The following is a 24,395-nucleotide window of genomic DNA, read 5'->3' as shown; positions in this document are numbered from 1 at the left end:
GCTCTATATTTCGAGGTTGCTAAGCATTGTCCGCTTTTCTGTTACAAGCTGCCTCAAGGAAAGAAGACTTCCGTTGGATCGACGAACGGAAAAGAGGTAAGTAATCGAATTTCGTCTGCGTGCTCAGAGACATCATGTCTATTATATCTATAGCGGACAGCGTTCGTAAATAATGCTAACTTTCTGAGAGGTGCAGTGTGAAGTAAGCTTGTCAAGTTGGATTCTCGTCGCAAATTTCAATCTGCTAGTAGAGAGGGTTTTGTTGTAGCCCCTGTATGCCGTATACACATTCCGAAGAGCGTGCTCGACGGTATCCTGGCGAAATAATTCCAAAACCCAGTCATTTCAAGCTATACGAGAAGCTTTGCACTTTACATCGTGAATACTGACTGATAGGTGTGGAATGGACGTACGCTTACGTGTAATTATACGCTTTAAACGTGTTGGTATTTATTTTATTTGGAAATACTAACCAGAGAAAGTCACTGGTTTTAGGCTTTTTCCAGTTTCAGGAACATCTAAACTGCAGCCTCTGCAGGCTCAACACATTGCTCGTGTTGTAATGCCACCTTATACATTTCTCTCATTCATTAATTTCACGTTTGTAGTACAGGATGGTAGTTTCTTAAGTTTCTCCGCAAGCACACTACTAGAAATATAACTTCATTTATACGGTCGCCTGCTCCAACTGCAGCGGGAGGTTGATCTTGAAATTTCGTAACATCATCATCATGAAATGGCTGACATCTTTCCTGTAGCCTTTGCAAATTAAATGTTTTCAGTATCTGCGCAGCTCTCAGTAGGCTGAAAAAAAAATGTGGGTACGTCCTTATTGACCCTTTCTACACATTCTCTCTGTGTTATCTTTATAATCAAGGAAATTTATCTCTAAATGTCGAGCGGCATTAAACAATAAGCGGGTCAAATAATTCGTAAATCATCTCTTTCGCTGCTAATATCCCACCAATCACCCACTGAAGAGAGACGTCCACCTGATTTACTTACAGCAAAGCTTACAAGAAGCGCTGTACCCGTGAGTGTGTTGCCACCCCTCCCCCCTCCACCCGTTCCTAACACCCAATACTTTATGCAAATGTCTTTGATCAGATACCCAAGGCCGCAACCAAAGGTGGGGGAAGGGGGGGCGTCCAGGGAGTCCGGGCCCACACTATCACCTAAATGAAATTACACACGATCGAGCTGCCGTGTAGTGAAATTGAAAGCTGTCTTGATTTTCAGTCATACGACGAAAAGTAGTACGCACTATCGATATTATCAAGCCTGACAATAGATTTATACTATCTTTACATTCATGATACTATCGGTTATCATCCATCTCTGTTTTAACTAAGACAATTGTTAGTTGTGTTTGGGCTTCGTTTTTTTGTTAATCAGTCAAATTCTCATTTACAGTTGAATTTAATGTAAGTGCTAACTTTTGTTGTTTTGTGCTGTGTGCTTTTGTACAAGTTTCTATTTACGGATAATTTTGTAACAAGAAGCAAGAGGAAAATCGATTTTGATTCCTCCACTAGCGTTATGGTAAGTTAAAAATATTTACGCAGTACTGTAATACATTATTTACCTACCTACAGTACTTTAATGTTAGCACTGGATTCGTTATTTGGAGGCTGGCAGAACTTTGGGCTTCCAGTATTTCAGTATTTCACAAAGGGGCGGAGCGGTAAATATACTTACAACTAACATTAAATTAAAATTAGCACATGAAAATACACATGAATTTGCCTGTATCACCCGAAAATCGCGTTGATCAACATAAATATCGCTCAAACGACGATGCTAACATTTCTTTAAAAAATTTGCTCAATATTCTATCGTTAGTAGACCAAATGGCTAAATATAGCCCAGTCTGGTCACCCAGGTGATACACAATTATGTAAACCCGATCCAATACGGAAAGATGGAGAGGGCTTTGTGCAGAGCGGAAGGGATATGCTATAGCAGCACGTTCTGTAGTTCGATCGTATCTAAAAGTTTTTTTCAGCGGGCTGCTTGAGTTCCTGCGAGTCGAGCCCGCGCACTGCAACTCTCCCTCTTCCTTTCATCCAAAGGGGACATCCTACGTAAAATTCGTTGAAATTTGACATTTTCTGTTAGCTACTCCAGAATGTACATTGGACTTTCCTGAACATTTTGGTATATAATACATTAAAATAGGACAATTGTGAGACCTTCGAATAACACTTTGAATGTTGACGTGTGACTGTCAAATTTCGTGGCTACGCATATACTACCACAGTTTAGCAGTCATATCTTGGGGACTACATGATGTGTCGACAGAAGTGCCGACACAGTGTGGTTTGAGGAGACCGAAATGCACGCTATAAGCTCACGCAGGACGGCGTGAGGTCTGAAACAGGATACGTAATGAATGCTATAAAGAAAAGTACGTAGCTGCTGGAATACTTAACTTTAATCCATCATTTGTATACATCGTTCTTGATGAGACATGCTTCATACGATAACTATCAATTGCTATGGCGCCTTGCTAGGTCGTAGCCATTGACTTAGCTGAAGGCTATTCTAACTATCTTCTCTGCAAATAAGCGAGGCTTCGTCAGTGTTGCATCGCTAGCTAAGTCGTCCGTACAACTGGGCGAGTGCTAGTAAGTCTCTCGAGACCTGCCGTGTGGTGGCGCTCGGTCTGCGATCACTGACAGTGGCGACACGCGGGTCCGACATGTACTAATGGACCGCGGCCGATTTAAAGCTACCACCTAGCAAGTGTGGTGTCTGGCGGTGACACCACACTACACTTCTTGAGTGTGTAGGACATGTAAAGAAAAGGATGGGAACACGTCTGCGTAACCTAAAAACCAAGCTGGGTAACACAATTTTCTGATGGCAAGACAATAAAACGTGCTGGAAGACTAACGGACAAAGTAATTGATGAATTACAGGAATATTACGGGAAGGCCATTAGAGGTAACTGTGACAATTTAGAGAAGATGAAAAGAGCTGTGTGGAGCACTTTCTTTTATCGAGTATCAACTGATGAAAAGCCATATCAAGTTTTGTGCCCACCTCCACCAAACACCTGGCGTAAATATACGCAAGCTGAATTTTCTGGCACCCTGCATGAATTTACACATAAACATTGTCTTCCTTTGGCAGTAATGGATGCAACCAAACCTATTTACAGAGATTTGGCAAATCCTGAGCAACTAAAGAAGTGTTTACATGGGAAGACACAGAATGTGATGAGTTCTTCAATAATGTTGTGTGGTGCCATGTGCCTAAAAATGTATTTGTTGGCCTTATGAATCTAAACTTAACACTGTCTGATGCTGTAATAACTTTTAATCGTTGGAACTATGAAAGACTTACGGTTCTGGAGAAGTTAGAGGTAAGATTTGGACAGAACACAGCTAGAGGACTGCGGGAACTGGATGTTCTTCGTGTACGTGAAACAGAGTTAGCTGCTCAGCAAATGACAAATGAAGCAAGAAAGAAAAGGAAGAGGCACGCATTGGGCTGTTGTGACACTGAAGAAGACACAGACTATGGGCCATGGCAATTCTAGTGCATAAAAGACGCAGAAATGTAAGTCTGTATAAGAATTTGTAAGGAAAAAAGGTTTAAACCTCAATATCTCTGAACTAATTCTTTTGCAATAAATGACCCGTTTTCTATAAAAGTACTGATGGTAGAGACATGCAATTTTCACAGCATGCCAAGAGTGAGATTCAACACATATGGAACTAGAATAATTAAAATATCCTGAGTCGTTTTGTTTGTATGTTCATTTATTTACAAAATTCTGTCACGAAATTGAGTGTTTGAATAAAAAGATAACCTGCCCCACAATACAATTTTAGTGATAATTCTAATGCAGTGTATCTAGAAAGGTGCATTCAATAATTATGGAAAATTGTAAGTTGGTGTCTTAAAAAGTTTCCAAGATAATGGGTAATTAAATTCGATAATTTAACATTGGTGGCTTAGGACATACACTGAGCTAGCAATCCCTGGATTCATGAGGCTAGGTGGTTTGAATCCATCCGCCGATAACCTTGAAAATGGTTTTCAATGGCTCATTTTCAATGTAGGCAAATACCGGGGTTTTTCTGTTACTATAGGCCACAGCCATTCCTTCCGATGACCTTTCTTTTCTGACAGATTCCAAATCCCTTGAATGTGCAGCCCTTCTACGGAAATGAAAAGAGCTCCATCACCAAGGCATCTGTTCGGAGACTCCCGCCACTAAAAGCCATATGATACATAAATAAAAATCCAAATTGTTCCCATTTAGCCCCGTACATTTGTCTGCAGGGACACTCATTCTTACATGGCAAGAAGAGACAGGTCCATACTTAAATGAAGAGATTTGGGAAAGTCTAAGGTTGAATAATTCCAGGTACAGCCTTTGCATTTTCGCCACCAAAAATCCAGACTGAAAAAAAAGTGTAAAATAACCTTGGAGAGTGAAAGGACATTGGAGCATGACTGTTGCTCAGTGGTTTGCTAAAATACAGCACTCCCAAGTAACGAGATTATATCTCCGCTTGGTGAAAACTCCGATCTCATTTTCGGATAAAATGGTTTATCGTTCGTTATGGGAAATTTAAGAATAAATGAAAAACATGAATCTTTTCAACGTCCTCTTAAAAAAATCGCCCCCTCCTCTCTTTTGACAAAAGCCTGGTTACGTACTCGAGATACCTGAGTATTTTTTAACGCTTTCGCGCGTAGCTGCGTGAATAGAGTAACAGGTTTGTAAACGTGAAGATGCTGATTCGAATTTCGCTACAAGCAAATTTCTTTTAATTAATTAAAACTCCATTTTTATTAACGACCGAAAGTATTATTTGACAAATAGTTTTCATAAAAGTAAAATCTTTTTATTTTTATTTATCGGTCTTATGAATGTAAATTAATTCGATACAGATATGAGAAATGCATTTTTGTTAAATGAAAAAAATTATACGCCTCAGTAGTAATGTTCAATCTCTAGAAGTCAAAAATTTTCTGTCTTCGAATTATTTATTAAGTTTTAGTGTATTGTGAATATATGCATTTTTGTGCAAATAGTAATTAAAAATAAAAAGATGCTACCTTTATTAAAAAATTAATTCAATATTTTAATTACCATTTCCTTGTATTACTAAATGTGGAATTTACATAAAAGTAAGAAAATTGCTAATATCAGGAATAACCTAGCGACATTTCGATTGCAGTTCTTCTACGGTATGCATTCATTTTGCAAAGAGTACTGCTATCTTTGATGTCAAACGTATCAATATTGTACTCTTTAGTAAAATGCTGGCTTCTGGAACTTTCGGAGCCTAGCGCGCCTTTTCTTTGAGGGACAATTGTCCTGCCTTATAATGACAACAATGCCCCAGCGCCTTGATTGTTGAGCTTCCGTACCGAACAAATCGCGCACCGAACGCCGGCGATAACTAATGTGCAGAATTTAGTGGGAAGTGTAATTAATAATGAAGTGTTACATCGGTTTCCAGAAAGAAGTATTTCAGTTATTCAGTGGAAAGGCGCCTGGAATTAAGACATTTGAGGTTGATGCAGCGTCGTGTTTGAGAATCAGTAACTGTCGTAGGGAAACATATTGTTAGTAGAACGTAAATAAAGTGTGTTCCGGGATCAGTGATTACCTGTTTAATTAGTGTGGAGACCTAACGGAGCAATGGTTACATCAGTGTGAATGTGAAACAAACATAACTGTCAAACGAGACTGAATGTGGGTAGACATTGGTAGGGAAGTGTGTTACGTGCAAAAGGAACAATTAACCAAAATAAAGGTGGTGGCGTAAGCAGAGCACGCACCGCCATGCAGCACCACGGGCGTCGTAAGTCGACAACCGACTCCAAAGACGGCGGCATATAGCCCAGCGATTGCCGCCCCAAGAAGTCGCAGTGGTGACCCCGCCAGAGAAGTGATACGCGATGGCGCCGCAGCAGAGAGGACAGTTCCTAGTCATCTCGACTATCGTGCCCTATCGTCTGCCTCTAGCGAGTCCACAGCAGCGCGTCTTCAGTGAACGTTCTAGTGGGAAAAGAACTGTTAACTATCCAGTCTTAGCTTCTGGAATAGTAGCTGAGCTTCAGGATTTGCTGCCCGAGCCGACTTGTACAAAGTTGAGTATTCGTCAAGAAATGTGCGTACTTGTCACGTGTTTCCCTCAGAGCACTTTGAATAGTCGAGGATTGGGTCAAGTAAAACTCCTTCTGTGATTTTACCAGAAGTGCGATGCAACCATAGAAGATGTTACTCATCGCCACTCTCAGCTATTTATAGTGCGCTGAGGGAAACAATATGAGAGAACACTGAAACACTAATAAGAATTACTGACAAAGACACACACATTTATTGATATCAGGCAGCAGATCCTGAAGATCAACTAATATTCCAGACGTTAAGGCTGGATATTGAACAGTCCTTGCCCCACTAGAATGTTCACTGAAGATGGACTGGCGTGGACTCGCTAGAAGCAGACGATACGGCACAGCGTACACAAGCAGAAGGGCTGTCTTCTCGGTAGTCGAGCTGACTTGAAATTGCCCGCACTGCTTTGGCGCCAGCGAATATCACTTCTCTGGCGGCGCCACTGCTGCGACTTCTTGGTCCGACAATCGCTGGGACATATGCCATCTCTGGAGTCTGTCGTCGACCTACCAACGCCTGTGGTGCTGCCTGGTGGTACGTGTTGTGCTTACGACACCATAGTAATGTCTTGTACTTTCAGTTTTTCAAAGTTACGTTTTTCATTCTTTAATTAAATAACCTGCAGTATATATGAGACACGTATTCTTATTAGGCACTTGTTCGGGTTATTTTCGCAACGAAGTGTGGTCTCTATGTAAAGCTCCCATACTTGAGTCCGACAGCTGCAGAAACATAAACTTAAAAAGACAAAAATGAAAAGAGGGGTGAGGAGCTTTACAACCTACAGGCAGCTATGTTATGCAAACAAAAATATTTGGCTGCAAGATAGTGAGAATACCGGAAGTCTGTTCAACAGCTGTTATATCCTTTTTTAAGAAGGTCGTAAACAGTATATTAATTATAGGGGAATATGTATTTTAATAGCTGGCTATAAAGTATATGCAAAAATTTTAACTCTAAGGTTAACAAATGCCCAAAACAACTTTAACTGGCCGCGCAGGGCAGCCGTGCGGTCTGGAGCGACTTGTCACGGTCCGCGTGGCTCCCCCCGTCGGAGGTTCGAGTCCTCCCTCGGGCATGTGTTTGTGTGTGTGTGTGTGTGTGTGTGTGTGTGTGTGTGTGTGTGTGTGTGTGTGTGTGTGGTCCTTAGCGTAAATTAGATTAAGTAATGTGTAAGCTTAGGGACCGATGACATCAGTACTTTGGTCCCATAAGACCTTACCACAAATTTCCAACTTTAACTGAAGACCGGATTGGATTTAGGTTCGGACGATCAAGAACGGATGATCTTCTTTTTTAACATATTGATGAATGAAAAATTAATTAAATGGTGGTATCCTGGAGAAATAACTCCAAAATCCAATCATTTCAAGCAATACGAAAGGCTGTGCTCTAATGGATACTGAATGTAAGCCGTTGAATGAATCTACGCTTACTTGTAATTATTAGCTTAAAATGTTTTGGTGTTTATGTTATTCAGAAATACTAACTAGTCGATTTCCTTCACTGTTCTTATTTTATCCGAGCTTGTGTCCAAATGGCGCCATCGCAGAGGAGACGTTAAATTTGCCTTCTTTTTTGCATTAAATACAAGTGTGTATGCTCCCTCGGGCTGAGATGGAGGCACTCAGTTTCAATCCGTGCAGCCTGAAGACAGAGATTTCGTTCCGAAATGGGCACAGATTAAATTTAAAAAACAGATTGTTGATGGACAGCCACTAATAAAATTCCTAATATTACAAATCATTTTTTGAACAGTTTTTAAGTCATAGTCTAGTTATTAGCGTGAGTGCCTCTAGATAACGGGGTCCTAGGTTCGATTCCCAGCCGAGTCGAACATTTTCTTCGGTCGGGGACTGGGTGTTCGTTTTGTCCTCAGCATTCCATTTCATCTTCATCGACATGCAAGTCGCCGAAGTGTCGTCATAAAGAAAGACTTATTAAAACTGTGTGCCCGACCGAGACTCTAACTCGGGACCTTTGCCTTTCGCGGGCAAGTGCTCTACCATCTGAGCTACCGAAGCACGACTCACACCCGGTACCCACAGCTTTACTTCTGCCAGTATCCGTCTCCTACAGGAGAGCTTCTGTAAAGTTTGGAAGGTAGGAGACGGATACTGGCAGAAGTAAAGCTGTGGGTACCGGGTGTGAGTCGTGCTTCGATTTAAGATTTTACAGTATATTTATGATGTGTGCTTTCTCTACTTCAGAGAGTAGTTTTTTGAAATTTATAATCTAATGTACAGAACTTATGTGACATTGAGATTGTGTGTCTAATAGTGCCAAACACAAATCATGGAAGGTGCATTATTGGCTTATACTAGAAATGAGGAAATAGACAGTTTTTATAGAAATCTCCTTATCGATTGGTTAAAACCATAAGATACTATCCGATAAATGTAATATTCAATGGCTGGCACATTGCTCTGTTCATTTTTGCAGTGAAAGACTGATTATATAGATCTGATCACTTCAAATACTTAGATTCAATTAATGTCCAGAAAGTGTAGTTGGAAGGCTAGTCAACTTTATTATATATCTCCTTTCCGCCATTCTCAAGTATTTATGTTTAATTTAATTCTTTCTGGTGATTTAGTCAGTAACACAATCTTCTGTTGTCTTTCCTTAATGTCAGCGCAATTGAAATGATCAAACCGCTTTGTTTAAATAACTTCATGTATGTATAACTTAGTATGTATTTGCAATGTGTAACATTGTTTTTTTAATAAAGGTTTAAAAAAAAAAGATGGTAGAGCACTTGCCCGCGAAAGGCAAAGGTCCCGAGTTCGAGTCTCGGTCGGGCACACAGTTTTAATCTGCCAGGAAGTTTCATATCAGCGCACACTCCGCTGTAGAGTGAAAATCTCATTCTGGAAGAAAGACATCAGGCGGCTGGATAACAATACCATACGATCATTACATTTCATTTTTTTCCGAATGAAGCAACTGTGGCTTTTGTAAAATTGCTACCAAATATTGCACAAGAGAGGTTAAGAAATACGAAATTATTCCAAAAGAAAACGCAAAGAGATTCACAAAACCAGTATACAGGACAAACAGTAAAATTGTTGTTTAGTCTATCGTGTATTTAATGCAAGGAGGAGGGGATTAGTGGTCGCTTAATGACGAACACAACGTAAAGGGAGTAGCCTGAATTTTATGTAAATCAGAATCCATGTGACACAATCCTAGAAAATTTGTTGTGCATAAATAGCAACGAAACTCACCGATGCTTCACCTCAAATCAGCAAGGATATTTGAAAGGTATATGTGAAGGTAGTATCTGTTCCCGAAAGAACAGTTACCGTAGATGACCATGCAGCTTTGCTAGAAATGATAATTAAATGGACCATGTAAGCAGGAGATCCCAGGTTCGAGTCCCGGTCGGGGCACACATTTTAAACATGTCCCCAACGAAGTACATCAACGTCTGTTTTCAGCTAGGGTGTCCATTTAATTATCATTTCATTTCTAGCAAAGCTGCATGGTCATCTACAGTAACTGTTCTTTCCGGAACAGATACTACCGTCACATATAGTTAAAATATGACTTCCCGGCCATTGACCTTCTTGTGCGAACGCACACGCTATGCCCGAACGCGTACGGGACTTGGTAGTTTAATCTGCCACGAGTAATGAATATGATGGGCAAACATCTATTAGGCGCACTACGAAAGTAGTGGTGTGGACATGTTGAGAATGTGGGTCTCACGGGGAGCGGGCAAGGGATAAGTCCCTGCAGGCGCACTATCTTCTGTGCCCTCGGTGGCTCAGATGTACTTCGTTGGGGACATGTTTAAAATGTGTGCCCCGACCGGGACTCGAACCTGGGATCTGCCATGTAGCAGGAGATCCCGGGTTCGAGTCCCAGTCGGGGCAGCGAGGTGGCGCAGTGGTTAGACACTGGACTCGCATTCGGGAGGACGACGGTTCAATCCCGCGCCTGGCCGCCCTGATTTAAGTTTTCCGTGATTGCCCTAAATCGCTCCAGGCAAATGCCGGGATGATTCCTCTGAAAGGGCACGGCCGACTTCCTTCCCCGTCCTTCCCTAATCCCATGAGACCGATGACCTCGCTGTTTGGTCTCTTCCCCCAAACAACCCAACCCAACCCAACCCCGGTCGGGGCACACATTTTCAACATGTCCCCAATGAAGTACATCAACGCCTGTTTGGAGCTAGGGTGTCCGTTTAATCACCATTTCATATCTGAAAGGTGTCTGCATCGATTTTTCTAGGCGCGCAGCAGCACAGTATCTGAGCGGCTACTAAACATCGATTGCAATAAATACCTGATATGTAAGATAGTATTCGTGATTTTCGTCACGAAGAACAATATAAATATATGGCCGACATTTTTAGGTCATTTCACTAAAACAGTCAGCAATGCTTTGACTTTTTACTCTGGGAGTGACTTCAGTGTTGTATACCAACTATTCGCTAGACAAATCACCAGTAACACGGCAACTAAAAATATTTTGTTGCGTTATGTGCTGCATTTTGAAATCTCTACTCAGAGTATTAAAGAATTAAAATTTTGATCACTTTAAACATACCTGTTCGCCTAGGAAACTAACAAAAATACTTTTTCTTCCTTTAACGCTTCACCAGGGAGACAAAATCGCAGGGGATGTGGAGGTAAGTACACGGAATTTAGTTACTAGAACACCTTATTTATCTACGGTCAGCTTTTCTAAAGGGCGTTAATGCCCTGTCCGGCACAAAAAAGAAGAAAACCCAAACCACTTGACTCACTCTGAACAGAGACGCAGCGATTCGCGTATTGGCCAATAAAACATTTTGCAATTAGTTGGATCCCTTTAGCTGTTTGCTACACACTCGAGAACGGCGATTTTACAAAAGTTGACGCTCTTGCATATCCTAAGGCGACATGTGGTGTGCGAAACAGTTCTATATTTCTGTTGGTTTTGGTTTACGTTTTGTTTCCTACAGTTTCAATGATTGATACATATTTAATAATTTTATAAATAGACGTTGAATTGTTTTTATTGTCATGAGAAGTTGAGGCAAAAATATTTTATTGTTCAAAAAAAGAAATTATTGCGTGTTGGTTACAAATTCGTTTATCGTAGGCAAATGTAATTAAACACGTAATAATATATGCCTCACAGCACCTGTGTTCCAAAGTGAAAATAAATAATACAAATAATTTTGAGAGAACAATGACAGTCACAAATACCAGAAGGAAATAGATATATCAGTGACCTATACTGATCAAAACGACCACAAATACTGTTCGATTATCTGCTTATGAAAATAGAATCTAAAAAACGACCCGGATGTGTTGGAAAGCAAATTACTGCATCTCATACTGAATGAAATGTTCGTAACTTTCGTGCAGGTGATTCGTTCTACATTATAATTTTATCATGAATATGATTTATGGAAAGTGTAAATAACTAAGCGGTGACCAATATTTACAATGCACCCCGCTTGATTGATGGATTATTGGGAATTTCCAAGGTCTCCTTATATAGGTCACTGCGGACTTACAGTAGCGGTCGCGGGCAATAGATGGCAGCACAGGATAAGCGGTGAGACATCTGCCTTCGTAGCCGACGAAGTTCAGTTTTTTTGTGTGAGTGCCCATTCACATTCACACAGTTTTTGCATTTCTGCTAGTGCAGTCTGAAGCTTTTAAGTGCGCCGATGACAGCTTTGAAAAAGGACAGTGTTCATTACTCCATCATACAAATCAGTTAGGTCACCGTATTTAGCCTATAACAACAACTTAGATAAACTGGGCATTCCTTCCCACAAAACTGTAGCTACATATAAACAAATACACCTATACTTACTTTAAGATCTCATATTATTCGTGTGGGACATATTGTCCCAGAACTAAATGAAAATTAGTTCAGTTAGATCTTTTACTGTCTTTAGCTAATAACACTCACTTGTCAGATAAATTGGGCATTCCTTCCCACAAAACATAGTCGCTACAAAAAAAAAAAAAAAAAAAAAAAAAAAAAATACACATGTACATACATAGGAGGTTCCATTATTTTGCGTGGGGCATATTAACCCAGAACTAAATGAAAATTAGTTCCCATCCCTCAGTTCTTACCATTGTCTTCGGGATGTTTCCCTTGGTTGCAGGGACCGATGACCAACTGTTTGGTCCCTTCCCCCCTCTTTTAACCAACCTTGGTTGTAAGTCAACTGCTGAATCTGGAATTTCCCTTCCAGATGTTCCGAGTTTTGTCACCCACGCCACACCATCAGCTCGTCTGATATTTGGCTGAAAAGACACTGAGTTTAGACCCTTCAATAGGTCGTTACTTGAGCAGACCACCCTATCTTTATGGGTAGATAACATAAAAGTATCTGTTGCGTAAATAAAATACTTTACGTAAGTACTGGAATAGTTACTCACGGTCATGGCCTATTCCTTCCCCTAAAATATGGTCACGGAATAGTGCATTTACACCGGCTTAAGAATCGTGGACTTACAGAACTAACTTACCTTAGGTGAAAAGTGAATGGGAACTAACCGCAAGGAGGACACGAGCGAACTAAGAACTTTCAGATAGGCAGACTAACGCTGGAAAAGCGGGCTCATTAGTCTCGAGAAATTAGTATGCTACGGTTTGAGGTGGCTTAAAGTCGACGAAACGCTGTTCTAAAGTTGTTACAATGTGTATAAATGATGAAAGTTGCTCAACGATTACATAAATGGGCTGACGTACCTACTTGTGTTTCCAGGTCTAATTTGCAGAAAATCAGGGCAGGTTGTTTACAAAAATTGGCGAATGAAGGACCTAAAAGACGGGACAAAAGAACGTAAATTTTCAATCATTAAGTAATTATTTCCTTATAATAGATTACGAATAAAGCTGGTGGACAGGAACATTTGCAGTTAAAGGTACTGCTCTGTGGATCGGAAGTGTCAACTACAGGTAATACAAAATTTCCGACTCGCTTCAGCACAAGGCGCGTACTCATTGGCGCGACGGGAGGAGTCGCGGCCTATCAATGGGCAAGAGTGATTTTAAGGCTGGAGTTGAATCACTGTTCAGGAAGGAGAGGCGTGATGGTAATAACCCAACAATAGAAGCCGTGCGGCTGAGTGTTTTCGAAACGTACACTTTGCTCATTCGCTGTAGCGTTTCAGTTTAGCGGATGATCGTGACCACCTGGTGCACCGTATTCTAACTTTGTTGCTTACCGTCATCGACGCGTTCAGAAGCTCATTTCTGTATTTTCATGTACTGTACCATTTTGTAAGTGAATATGCTCTGTATTTCGCATTCTCAGCAGAGCCCAAAAGTCGGGACATTTGGTGTCGGGCCTAACGCTTACGTGAGTCGGGTCGTGACACCTACCAAAATCGGGACATCCTGCGAAAATCGGGGCATCTGGCAACACTAAACGCAGCCTGCCTGTGTGCCGATAGATTTTCGACAGAATGCAAAGAATCATCGTCATTTTGTTTTGAAGCTTAAATAGCAGTCGCTTTCCCTAATTAAATAACTGGAATTCTGGTATGCGTATTAAGCAAACAACTGTTCTTCCTTTAACACCCAAACATGTTTCAGCACCTTGGTGACTCAGTGATTCGTTTAGTCATGCCTATGAAACCCGTCTACTTTTTAAGTAATTACTATTGTAACAAAAATCAGGCCTAAAACATTTTATTTTATTCTGTAGTTTACTAAGAAGGTAATAAACTCAGAGACATAAAATGTTTTAAGGCCAAAAATGTTCAAATATGTGTCAATTCTTTAGGTACCAAACTGTTGTGGTCATCGGTCCCTAGACTTACAAACTTCTTACACTAACATAAACTAACTTATGCTAAGGACAACACGCACACCCATGTCCGAGGGAGGACTCGAACCTCCGGCGGGAGCCGCCGGGCCTTTTTAAGGCCAAATCTTTGTTACAGACTTATTACTTAAAACATGTTTGTATTTCATAGACCTGAATACAAGTACCCATTGATGATGATACAAAGATATTGAAACATATTTGGTCACTAAAAAATACCAATTATTTGAACTATAGAAGGGTCCGAATTGGCATAATAATACGATTTTACGGAAGAAAGCTATGACACAAAATGCATCGTTATGAAGCTTGTACGTATATTTTATCATGCAACCAGTATGTAAGGGAAACAATCCTCCTTTTCTAGTCTGTGTGACTGTTCAGCGTCTTTCTAACATTGTTTGGTGAAAACATAAGTCACAGAAAACATATTCTGAGAAGATGTAACATAAACACGAAAAATTGTAGACGATACTTTACTGTACACAGTTCTACACGGTAATCAGATTTGTATGTAGAAACTTATTTTAAAATAAAGCTATAAGCCCCGTATCCAATAAGAGCCTCCGAAAAAATTGACTCCGGAGTTTATGTAATTTTATCTATACGAGTTACAAATTAAAGACTCCCGCCTCGTTTTTCTGCCTACATGTGAAGGGTAATCAGAAGAACTACTGTTGGGATTTTGACACGGTTTTTGCAAATAGACAAACTGATGCATAGGGAAGGTTGTGTAAGTGTTACCAGCAGTGTGTAAAATCTGGCATTCTGTAGAATGAAATTACAATGAAATGAAAACTCTTAGCTGCTTACAGGCGTTGACATACGTCAACGGGGACAGATGAAAATGTGTGCCCCTACCGGGACTCGAACCCGGGATCTCCTGCTGGCAGACGCTCTATCCATCTGAGCCAGCGAGGACAGAGAGGATAGTGCGACTGCAGGGATTTATCTCTGGCACGCCTCCCGCGAAACGCACATTCTTAACGTATTGTCCCGCACTACATTCGTGGTGCCCCTGCCCATTATACTCATTACTCGCGGCGCTTTGCCGATTCCCGTAAGAGTTCGGGCACTGTTTGTGCATTCGCACAGAAGAAGAAGATGGTCAAGTGGCCGGTGAGCCTTAACTATACATATATATATACGAGGCCTGTTCAGAAAGTAAGCTCCGATTGATTGCCAAATTGAAACCACAGTGAACATCAGAAATGTTTTACTTGTAACAATTAGCTACACCTTTCAGCTACGTCTCTACGTAGTCGCCGTTCTGACTTAGACTTTTGTCATAACGTTGTACCAACTTTTCAATAGCCTCATCATAGAAGGCAGCCGCCAGTGCTTTCCGCCAATTCTCCACGCTGGCCTACACCTCGTTGTCTGTGTCAAAATGTTGTCTTCAAAGACAGCGGTTCATGTGACCAGAGATGAAACTCAGGGGGAGACAATTGCGGACTGTATTGTGGGTAATCTAACATTTCCATTTGAAAACGATGCAGGAGCATCTTCATTGCACCTGCAGAATGCGGCTGAGAATTGTCGTGAAGACGAAACAGCACGACAGTTATGTAATGTTAGCTGCATAGCTTCAGGCGAAATTTCTCACCAGGCCCTCGTACTTGGCGGCAGACACTATTTTCTACACATCTTTACGCACTCACTGCGAGCTCAGAAATGAGAAGAGCGACGTGATGCTAACTGGGGTTATACTAGAGACACTACCCAACACATCTGTGCAAAGCTTTATCGGATTTTCATAGTCGTTTCCATTTCGCGACCGATCGGAGCTTACTTTCTGAACGCCCCTCGTATATATGGTATCTGTCCTTTCGGACATGTCCGAAAGGACAGATACTATCTTAGTATATATATTTTATAGAATGTGTAGGTAATGTATAGAATGACTAAAATCGAACGTCAAAGTATGAAAAGACTGATACTTTTCACATTGCCTAGGCGTTGTACACCTTGTCGACTTGTCAGCTGGCAAAGTATATAATACGCCCAGTTCCGCCATTTTTCCCGCAACCAGCGTTTGCGTTGGCGTCCGGGCCTTTGTTTAATGTTACGAAGACAGCGCATTGTTGTGCAACGTTCAACTATCACAACGCGGACATCACCATAACAGTTCTGCAGCATGTAATATCCGGTTGAAGTTCCACAGGTGCTCTCCCGCCATCCTTTCCCGTTGTTCTTGTACAGGGTGGGGCAAATAAAAATACTCCCGACGAGTGGATACGATTGGATGTGAAAGTGTGCATTAACGGAGGAGCAAAAGACCTACAGTTACATCCAACAAGAAGGTGCAGCTGCCCATACAGCCGGACGAACCTTGGAGCATAATTACACAATCTTCACGTCTGACATAGTTGTTAGCAAGGTCAGTCAGGTCGCGGTCCTAGCTGACCACCCAAGTCACCTGATCCATCAATGTGCGATTACTTTGTGTGGGGAGCCCTCTAGTCTAAAGTGTATCTTAACAACCCTCATTGTCCACAAGAAATACAGCAAAACATTCCGAATGAGATGGCAGCAATTCCGGCCGTCCATCTTCAATCCGCCTTCAGCAACGTGTTGACCAGGACCGAAAAGTGTCAAGAGATGAATGTTGGTGACGTTCAGCGCATGCTATAGTTAGGTTCGTATTGTATTTCCTTTCCTGTGCTGTGTTTCTTAGTATTCTGGAACCCTGTTATCCGAGCCACTTTTATTTGGCTCACCATGTCTGAAGGGAGTGTAGTGCCAAGAAAGGATCACGCCATGCTGACATGCAACGATAATTTTGCGATGAATTGTCTCAAGTATCAGCCAATGGTGCAAAAAGTCTGTATTTTCCTAATCGATACGAACTACCAAAAGTAATTCAATGAACTCCAGTGTACCTGACATAATGCATAAGGCCCATTTGGCTATTGGTCATGTAGGCCGAGAAAGGATGCTGGAAGAACTTTCACTTAAGTATAAGATCATTACCCGTCGTGATATTGAGCTGTAAAAGTGTTGTAGTCGAGCCTTTCTTTTTCCGGAGTTCATTTCCCGTTGTTAGGTCGATCTCATCGATTTTCAGTTTCACCCTAATAGGGTGCACAAGTTTAGAAAGGTCTGTAGTTCTTAGGGCCCTGAAATCAAATATAGCGGAAGAAGTCTGTAACCTCATCACCCCATTTACGTTGCTTGGTGCTCAACGGCAGGGAATTTGCAAACAATGTGGTAAGTGTGGTGAGGAGTACTGGCCCACCTTGAAGATCGTCTATGCCCTATGGTAAGCCGCGCCATTCACAAAGTCAGAGGAGTGTCGAAAGAGCAAATCAGGAGACTGAAAATATGCTACGTGGTTGGATGAAAGATGAAAAAACTAGCTCCTGGAGTGACGGACTGCAGTTCGTCTAACTTAACGAAAAACAGAGCTATTCATTCTGGGATTGACAGATCACCATACGATGCTCTGCTCAGCTGCAAAGTTAGAGTAGGTCTCTCTTCGTCGTTCCTGCCTGACGACGTTTTGCAAGACGTAGAGACTGAGGGAGAGCTGGAAAAAATAATAGAGACGGCACAAATAACACAACAGCAGAAATAAAGACGAGATGAATCAATGCAAGGCTTCTGCAGAAGAGATAGGTGAGAATGCAATCCATGATGATGGAGGAAACCAAAACAGTGATGAAGCCATGGTTATCAAACAGCCTTCCATTTCTTTGGTTACCGAAAATCCTTACTTTCCTATCAGTTGCGTCTACCAGCGACGCTCTTACACGTCAAAAGTTTGGCCGAAACATTCTCCTAAAGATGTTGACGGCGACGAAATAGAAGGTTATAGTGTTAGCATTTTATGCAGTGTTCTCTTAAGTATTGAGAAAGCTGACCAAACTAAAAGGGAATCGAAACTGAAACTTGAAATTTAGTCCAAAAAAAATGAAAATGGATTTTGACAAAAAATTCCTCCTGTGCCCCATTGTGCGAGTTCCCATTCCATTCTGGGGTGACTCAAGCAATCTATTGTCAGTTGTTATGAACGTGACGGAAGATGGCTTTTACCGACTTTGAACTGCAAAAGCAATCTTAAAGCAATTCTGCGCAAGATAAGAATCCATCGTATGTCCATAGAACTTCATGAGAATTGAAAACTTTCCTGACCAAGAAATGCTTCTCCGATCTGCAGCAACTTCTCAGTCCACAGGAAGCGGCCAACGATTCGTCAGGTGTATGTGCAAACCGAAAAGGCAAAATATGAGGTGTCTTTGTGTCAAAAAGAAATTTAAGATCAATTCAGAATGTCTCTCTAGCCTTCATGCTGCAACAAGTAGGACATAACAGATTGTGTTTTTAGTGGTAACAATATTCTGTTCACATTCTTCTTTAAGTCATGAAATGTACGAGCTGCGACAATAAACTAATGAGACTGATGTAAAAAAAAAGTTGCTTACCGTTTTAGTCAAGTTTAGTGTTGTCTCCTTCAAAGTAGTTCCCTTCTGATTGCACACACTTTTTCCAGCGCTTCTGCCATTGATGGTAATATTTCTGGAACTCGTCTTCTGTAATATCCTCCAAAGACCCTCGTCACAGCTTTTCGGACATTTTATGTTTTTGAAAATGAGGTCCCTTGACCGCCGTTTTGATTCTTGGAAATAGAAAAAAGTCGCACGGAGCGATATCTGGTGATAAGGTGGCTGTGGTAGTACTGAAATTTGTTTTGAGGTTAAAAACTGCTGTATCGACAGAGCAGTATGAGATGGCGCGTTATCATGATGCAGAATCCAACTAGCAGTAATGTTGGCACGGACACGAAGAACTCTTTTACGAAGTCTTTCTAAAATTTCTTTGTAGTAATATTGGTTAACTGTTTGTGCAGGAGGCACCCACTCTTTATGAACACTTCCCTTGGAATCAAAGAAGCACATAAGCATGCATTTCACTTTTGACTTTGACATGCGAGATCTTTTTGGTCTGGGTGATCCCTTTGAGAACCATTGCGAACTTTGGGGTTTTTCCTCTGGATCTTACTGAAAAAAACAACTTTCGTCACACGGGTCAACAATTCTGGATTGATTTCCGTTTGCTCTAACAGATCGGCTGCCATATTTTTCCGTGTTTCTCGCTGTTGTGGTGTGAGACTTTTGGGGACAATTTTTGCACAAATCTTTCTCATATCAAGATCTTCAGTTATTATTAGACGAACCGTTTTTCGATTGATGCTCAGTTCTTCTGCAATCATTTTCACGGATAATCTTCAGTCAGATCGTACGAGTTCACACACATTGGCCAAGCTGACATCTCTCCATGAGGTTGATGGTCATCCATTGCTGTCTTCATCTTCAATATTCATTCTGCCTTCACTAATCATTTTATGCCAACGAAAAGCTTGAGATCTTGACATAACCACCTCTCCAAAAGCCTTCTGAAGCTTATCGTAAGTTGTCGTCGTGTTTTCACCCAATTTAATGCAAAAAGAAATGGCGTACCATTGTGCGATTTTATGTAGTTCCATTTCCCTGACGAGAGACACAAACACATGTTAACTTATTACAGCACAACTCACGACTGAGCAGTTGCATCGATGTGCCACTTGGACTAGAAACAGCTTATAGACCAAGGTCATAGATATTGTGCCTATGCAAGCCTGCAAGGTTGCCACATCTCGCAAAGAAAATCAGTCTCATTACTTTATTGTCGCACCTTGTATGTACAAGGTCAGATTGCCGAAATGTAATTTTTTTTTTGTGAAGAAGAAAAGCGAGTTCTTGCTGCAACAAGTACTTTCATCTCAATTCTTCCTTCATTGTTTTCCGGTACGTATATCCAGTTCTTTATTTCTTAGCTTTGTTCTTTCAGTTTCAAATGCGTATTCATTAATAAAGGCTTCTCATCTTGTGCCATTTAATACTTTTTACTTTCAGTAAATGGTGCTGGGCATTCTGTATAATGCCTAGGAATTGTATAAAATTCCTAGGAAAAGTACGCAACATTTTCACAAAAAATTATAACTCTTAGTTTGCATAAAAAGTCAGGCATTCTGTAGAATACCGGGATTTCACACAATGCCGGTAACATGTACAGTTTAGTACAGCTCCGCCAGACGGATTGTGCGGACGCGGATATTTAATGCTAACCGCTTGAAATCGGGGCAGGTCGCAAGTTAAGAAAAAATTTCATCATTACTTTGTTTTTCCATCACAGCAAAAGAGGATTTCAGTCTAGTAATTATCAAGAAGAAAGTCTAAGTTCATCTCATTTCTTCTTTTATTCAAGAGTTAACTCCTCGCTTAAAAGGAGATGCTTACTTATCTGTCTCAAGTATAATGATTATGATGTTCTTAACTGGTGGGATATAAAGGGTTTACATACTTGCTTCGAGCCAAATCCTCTTCTTTAGATAAAGAGGCCACAGGCAGATAATTTGGGTAAATGGGAAGTGCAAGTCAGCAGTTTAACTTCTGTCCCACGGCCACGCAGATGAAATGACTTGTCGTTAATCTCAACAGCTTATTTGTCTACCCAGGATGGCGTCATCTGCAGTTTCAAAGCCGCACGTGGTCCAGGCAGCAGTGCCACGCCTTCAACGCTGGCGACTGTTCTTGGGTTACATAGGTCAGTGTCTCAAACGCCGTATAAAGGTCGATTCACTCTTTACGGATCGGAACGTCAAAACATTCCACAATGCATTACAAATAGCGCCATTCACCCAGGCCATCAATGGAACAGTACGAGACGTGAAAGTTTCTCGGGAAGAAAGTTTCGATGTTGACGTTGGAGGGGGGAAAGGGGGGGGGGGCACGTCGTTTGCTAACATCGAAAGTTAACTTATTTTAAGCGTGTTCACATTATGTCGTAGTAGTGGGTTTTGTGATTTTTTTTGCTTGCTTTGTTTTCGTGTCGCACATTTTTCTTATGAGTGTTGCTCCACAAAACAAACGAGGTATCTGAAAGCAAAAAATGATTTAGAATTTACAAAACCTTGACGAAGAAAACGTTCAGGCAGTGCCTGTGAATAATTTTTTTCAGAGTGGAATAACTAACTCTAGTAAAGAAATTGTTATGTTACTTAGAAGGAGGAAAAGGAAAAGACGATGAATAAGGTAAAAATGTTTTCTGTGTTGTCTGTGCGGGGAAGTTCAAATATAAACCGGAATGATTCTTTGTAAATTTTACCAGGTGTACCGCTATGGAATGAGCGTTAAGATACAAATGTGTCGATAGGGAACATTTGTTGTGAACGAGCCTTAATTTTTTTTTGTTTGGTTGGTATGACATCTGTCAAAGATATTTAGTATACATCAAGTCATGGAACAAACAACATCATATGTTTTCATCGCGTTAACAATATCGAATTTTGTACCAGAAAGTGATGATTTGCGGAAAGCATTAATTTTTTGTTTTCATTTGAAAAAAAGTGCTACAGAGTCGCATAGAATTCTTGTCGAGGCATACAGTGATCATGCTCTATCAGAAGCAACATGCAAAATATTGTTTCAAGGGTTCAGAGATAATGATTTTGATGTAAGAAATGAAGAACGTGGAAGACCACCAAAAAAGTTCGAAGACGCCGAATTGCAAGCAATATTGGATGAAGATGATACTTTGAATCAGAAGCAAGTGGCAGCAATGCTAAACGTTGCACAAAAAACAATTTCTGACCGTTTGAAAGCTATGGGAAAGATCCAAAAGTGTGGAAAATGGGTGCCACATGAACTGAATGAAAGACAGATGGAAAACCGAAAAACCATTTGTCAAATTTTGCTTCAAAGACATGAAAGAAAATCAATTTTGCATCGAATTGTTACTGGCGATGAAAAATGGATTTATTTTAATACTCCTAAACTGAAAAAATCATGGGTTAATCCGGGACAACCATCAACATCGACTGCAAAACCAGATCGATTCGGCAAGAAGACAATGCTCCGTGTTTGGTGGGATCAGAAAGGTGTGGTATATCATGAGCTTCTAAAACCAGATGAAACTGTGAATACTAATCGCTACAGGCAACAAATGATCAATTTGAACTGTGTATTGATCGAAAAAAGACCAGAATGGGCCAGAAGACATGGGACAGTAATTTTTTTACACGACAATGCACCTGCACACAAAGCAAAACTGGTTCAGTATACAATCAAAACACTTGGCTGGGAGCTGCTACCCCACCCGCCGTATTCACCAGACTTGGCCCCTTCCGACTACCATTTGTTTTCATCAATGGGACACGCATTGGCTGAGGAACACTTCCATTGCCATGAAGTCAAAGATTGGGTGTGTGATTGGTTTGCTTCAAAAGACGAACATTTCTATTGGCGTGGTGTCCACAAATTGCGAAAAAGGTGGTCAAAATGTATAGAAAGCAATGGTCAGTACTTTCAATAAAATGTTTTTCGTTTTCAATTCAAAATTAGTGTTTCATTTTCACAAAAAATGCACATTTCATACCGGTACACCCGGTACTTTAGTGAATGTTTCCTGACATTGCTACGGATTTTCCCATCAACTCTTTGATGCCATCCTCCAAAGAAGAAGAGGGATGTCAGTGCAGCCGTCTGTGGACTACTCTGGCGCTGCGTGCAGAGATGTGCTAGTCGCACCGATGAATCCGGATGATAAGGAGGATTTCCCAGAGTTGCCCAACGAATTTTCTACAGTTTTCCCTCTTTAAAGCAACAGAGTGCGACCTTGCATTGTCGTGCAGAAGAATCACGTTTCGGATCTGTTTCTGGCACTTCCATTTCGTATTCCTACCACTGAAACATTTTCGGGAAGTTTTATGCGCCGATCTTCTGCAATAAGGTCTTCTAAGGCAGGAGTGTTGTCTGGTGTAACGTCTTTGATGGGGTTAACTTTCCACAGCTACCTGTCCTGCCACAAATGATGTATGTCATTCACACACTTGGGTCTTCGAAAGAGTTTCTTCCCCAACCCTGGATTGAGCCTCCTCAACATTTCCGCAGATTTGGTAACATTTTCGTGACGAACTGGGCTGCTCGCTGCGCAACGGACTAAGGTGCCTCTTGTTCGCACATGATGGCCTGAATCGAGCGGTCATGTCACACAAATTGCGGCGTCACAGTGCTATTCCAGACATGCCCGCCAACATCCCGTCAAAATCGCGCCCATTTCCGTCCACAACCACATCTGCCAGGTTTAAATTATAGTTCATATTTGATACGCCCTCGTTTGTACATACGGGATGTAACGGTTATAATTGCAGATATTTTTATGTGTTGTACCGTAATATGTATGGTTGTTGTTTCTTCGCCGTGTCTAACAGTCTTCCCACAAATACGTCACAAACTTTGCGATCTGATTTGTGCATGGTTGTCTCTGCACCACTTAACGGACTACGCCTGTCAGTACAGACTAACCCGTCATCATTTTACCTTACAAACATTGTTAAGAACATCCCCTATGAATTTTGCTTTAAAGTACATTATGAGTATTTGTTCCATAATTCTGATACTATGTTCCAAATTTTTGTATCACTGATTGTATCTCATAAACTCACTTTCACTGTCTGGTATTGGGCTACGTGAAGTGACGTTGCGTTTGACCGTGACATCACCTTTTGTGCCGTTCCGTGGGCAGCCAACCGGAATCGGCCTTATGTCTGGAAACTTTCCTGGCTGTTGTTAATGAAAGTAAAATCCTGTGGGTGATTCGGCCGCGTCATTTTCCTCTTGCATTCCTTAACCAGCTGTCGGGATACTGTTCAGGAGGTGGTATGGAGAAGGCCTAATAACCGAGTAGAATTTACTTAAGCCTCCAACATTGTTCCAACGACGCCGATGAAGAGGGGCACACATTGCACAGGTCTTATTTCTTTCTACGTTTATTTTTAGTCCAGGTGTGTTCCTTCGTTCGTTACAAAAATCCATTTCAGCAGATCTGGGGATAAAGATGGTGCAGTGTACTAAAATTAATGGAGATGCTTTAAGTCAGACTGTTTACTGCAGCACATCACTCCAGAGCCTGCTTCTGAATTTTTCCAGTGTGTATATAAAAAAAATTCTTATAGGTCTTAGGACTTTTGGAACACCGTTTGATTCCACAGCTTGCGAATAACGCTAGTAGATAAAAATATTACATTGTCAAATAAAAAGAAATGTTCAAATGTGTGTGAAATCTTATGGGACTTAACTGCTAAGGTCATCAGTCCCTAAGCTTACACACTACTTAACCTAAAGTATCCTAAGGACACACACACACACACACACACACACACACACACACACACACACACACACACACACACACACACACACACACAAGCCCGAGGGAGGACTCGAACCTCCTCCGGGACCAGCCGCTCAGTCCATCACTGCAGCACCTTAGACCGCTCGGCTAATCCCGCGCGGCCATTGTCAAATAATTATCAATCTGTCTCCATAAGCGAAGTCACTAATACCGTGGAGTTTGACGTCGAGGTAGCAGCAGAACCTGATGCCGGCCTATCGACTACTACTCTCCAGAAGCGCCAAAAAG

General features: G+C 41.2%; 1 protein-coding gene across 3 annotated transcripts in view; it reads left to right on the top strand.

The window, feature by feature from the left end:
- LOC126412066 (solute carrier family 2, facilitated glucose transporter member 1-like) overlaps nucleotides 1-24,395 on the top strand; it is a 557,262-nt gene that overhangs the window by 147,874 nt on the left and 384,993 nt on the right. Inside the window, exons 3-4 of one of the 3 annotated variants that reach the window (XM_050081453.1) lie at nucleotides 49-96; nucleotides 10,755-10,781. The exons of 1 other annotated variant lie outside the window; for it this stretch is intronic. In XM_050081453.1, the coding sequence (XP_049937410.1) occupies nucleotides 49-96; nucleotides 10,755-10,781 (75 nt within the window). The remainder of the gene's footprint in view (nucleotides 1-48; nucleotides 97-10,754; nucleotides 10,782-24,395) is intronic. One more of the 3 variants, XM_050081454.1, reaches the window with a different exon arrangement.

This window comes from Schistocerca serialis, chromosome 7, assembly GCF_023864345.2.
Source record: "Schistocerca serialis cubense isolate TAMUIC-IGC-003099 chromosome 7, iqSchSeri2.2, whole genome shotgun sequence".
Taxonomy (NCBI): domain Eukaryota; kingdom Metazoa; phylum Arthropoda; class Insecta; order Orthoptera; family Acrididae; genus Schistocerca; species Schistocerca serialis.
The sequence above is the reverse complement of the archived record's forward strand: the minus strand, read 5'-3'. Positions and strand labels throughout refer to the sequence as shown.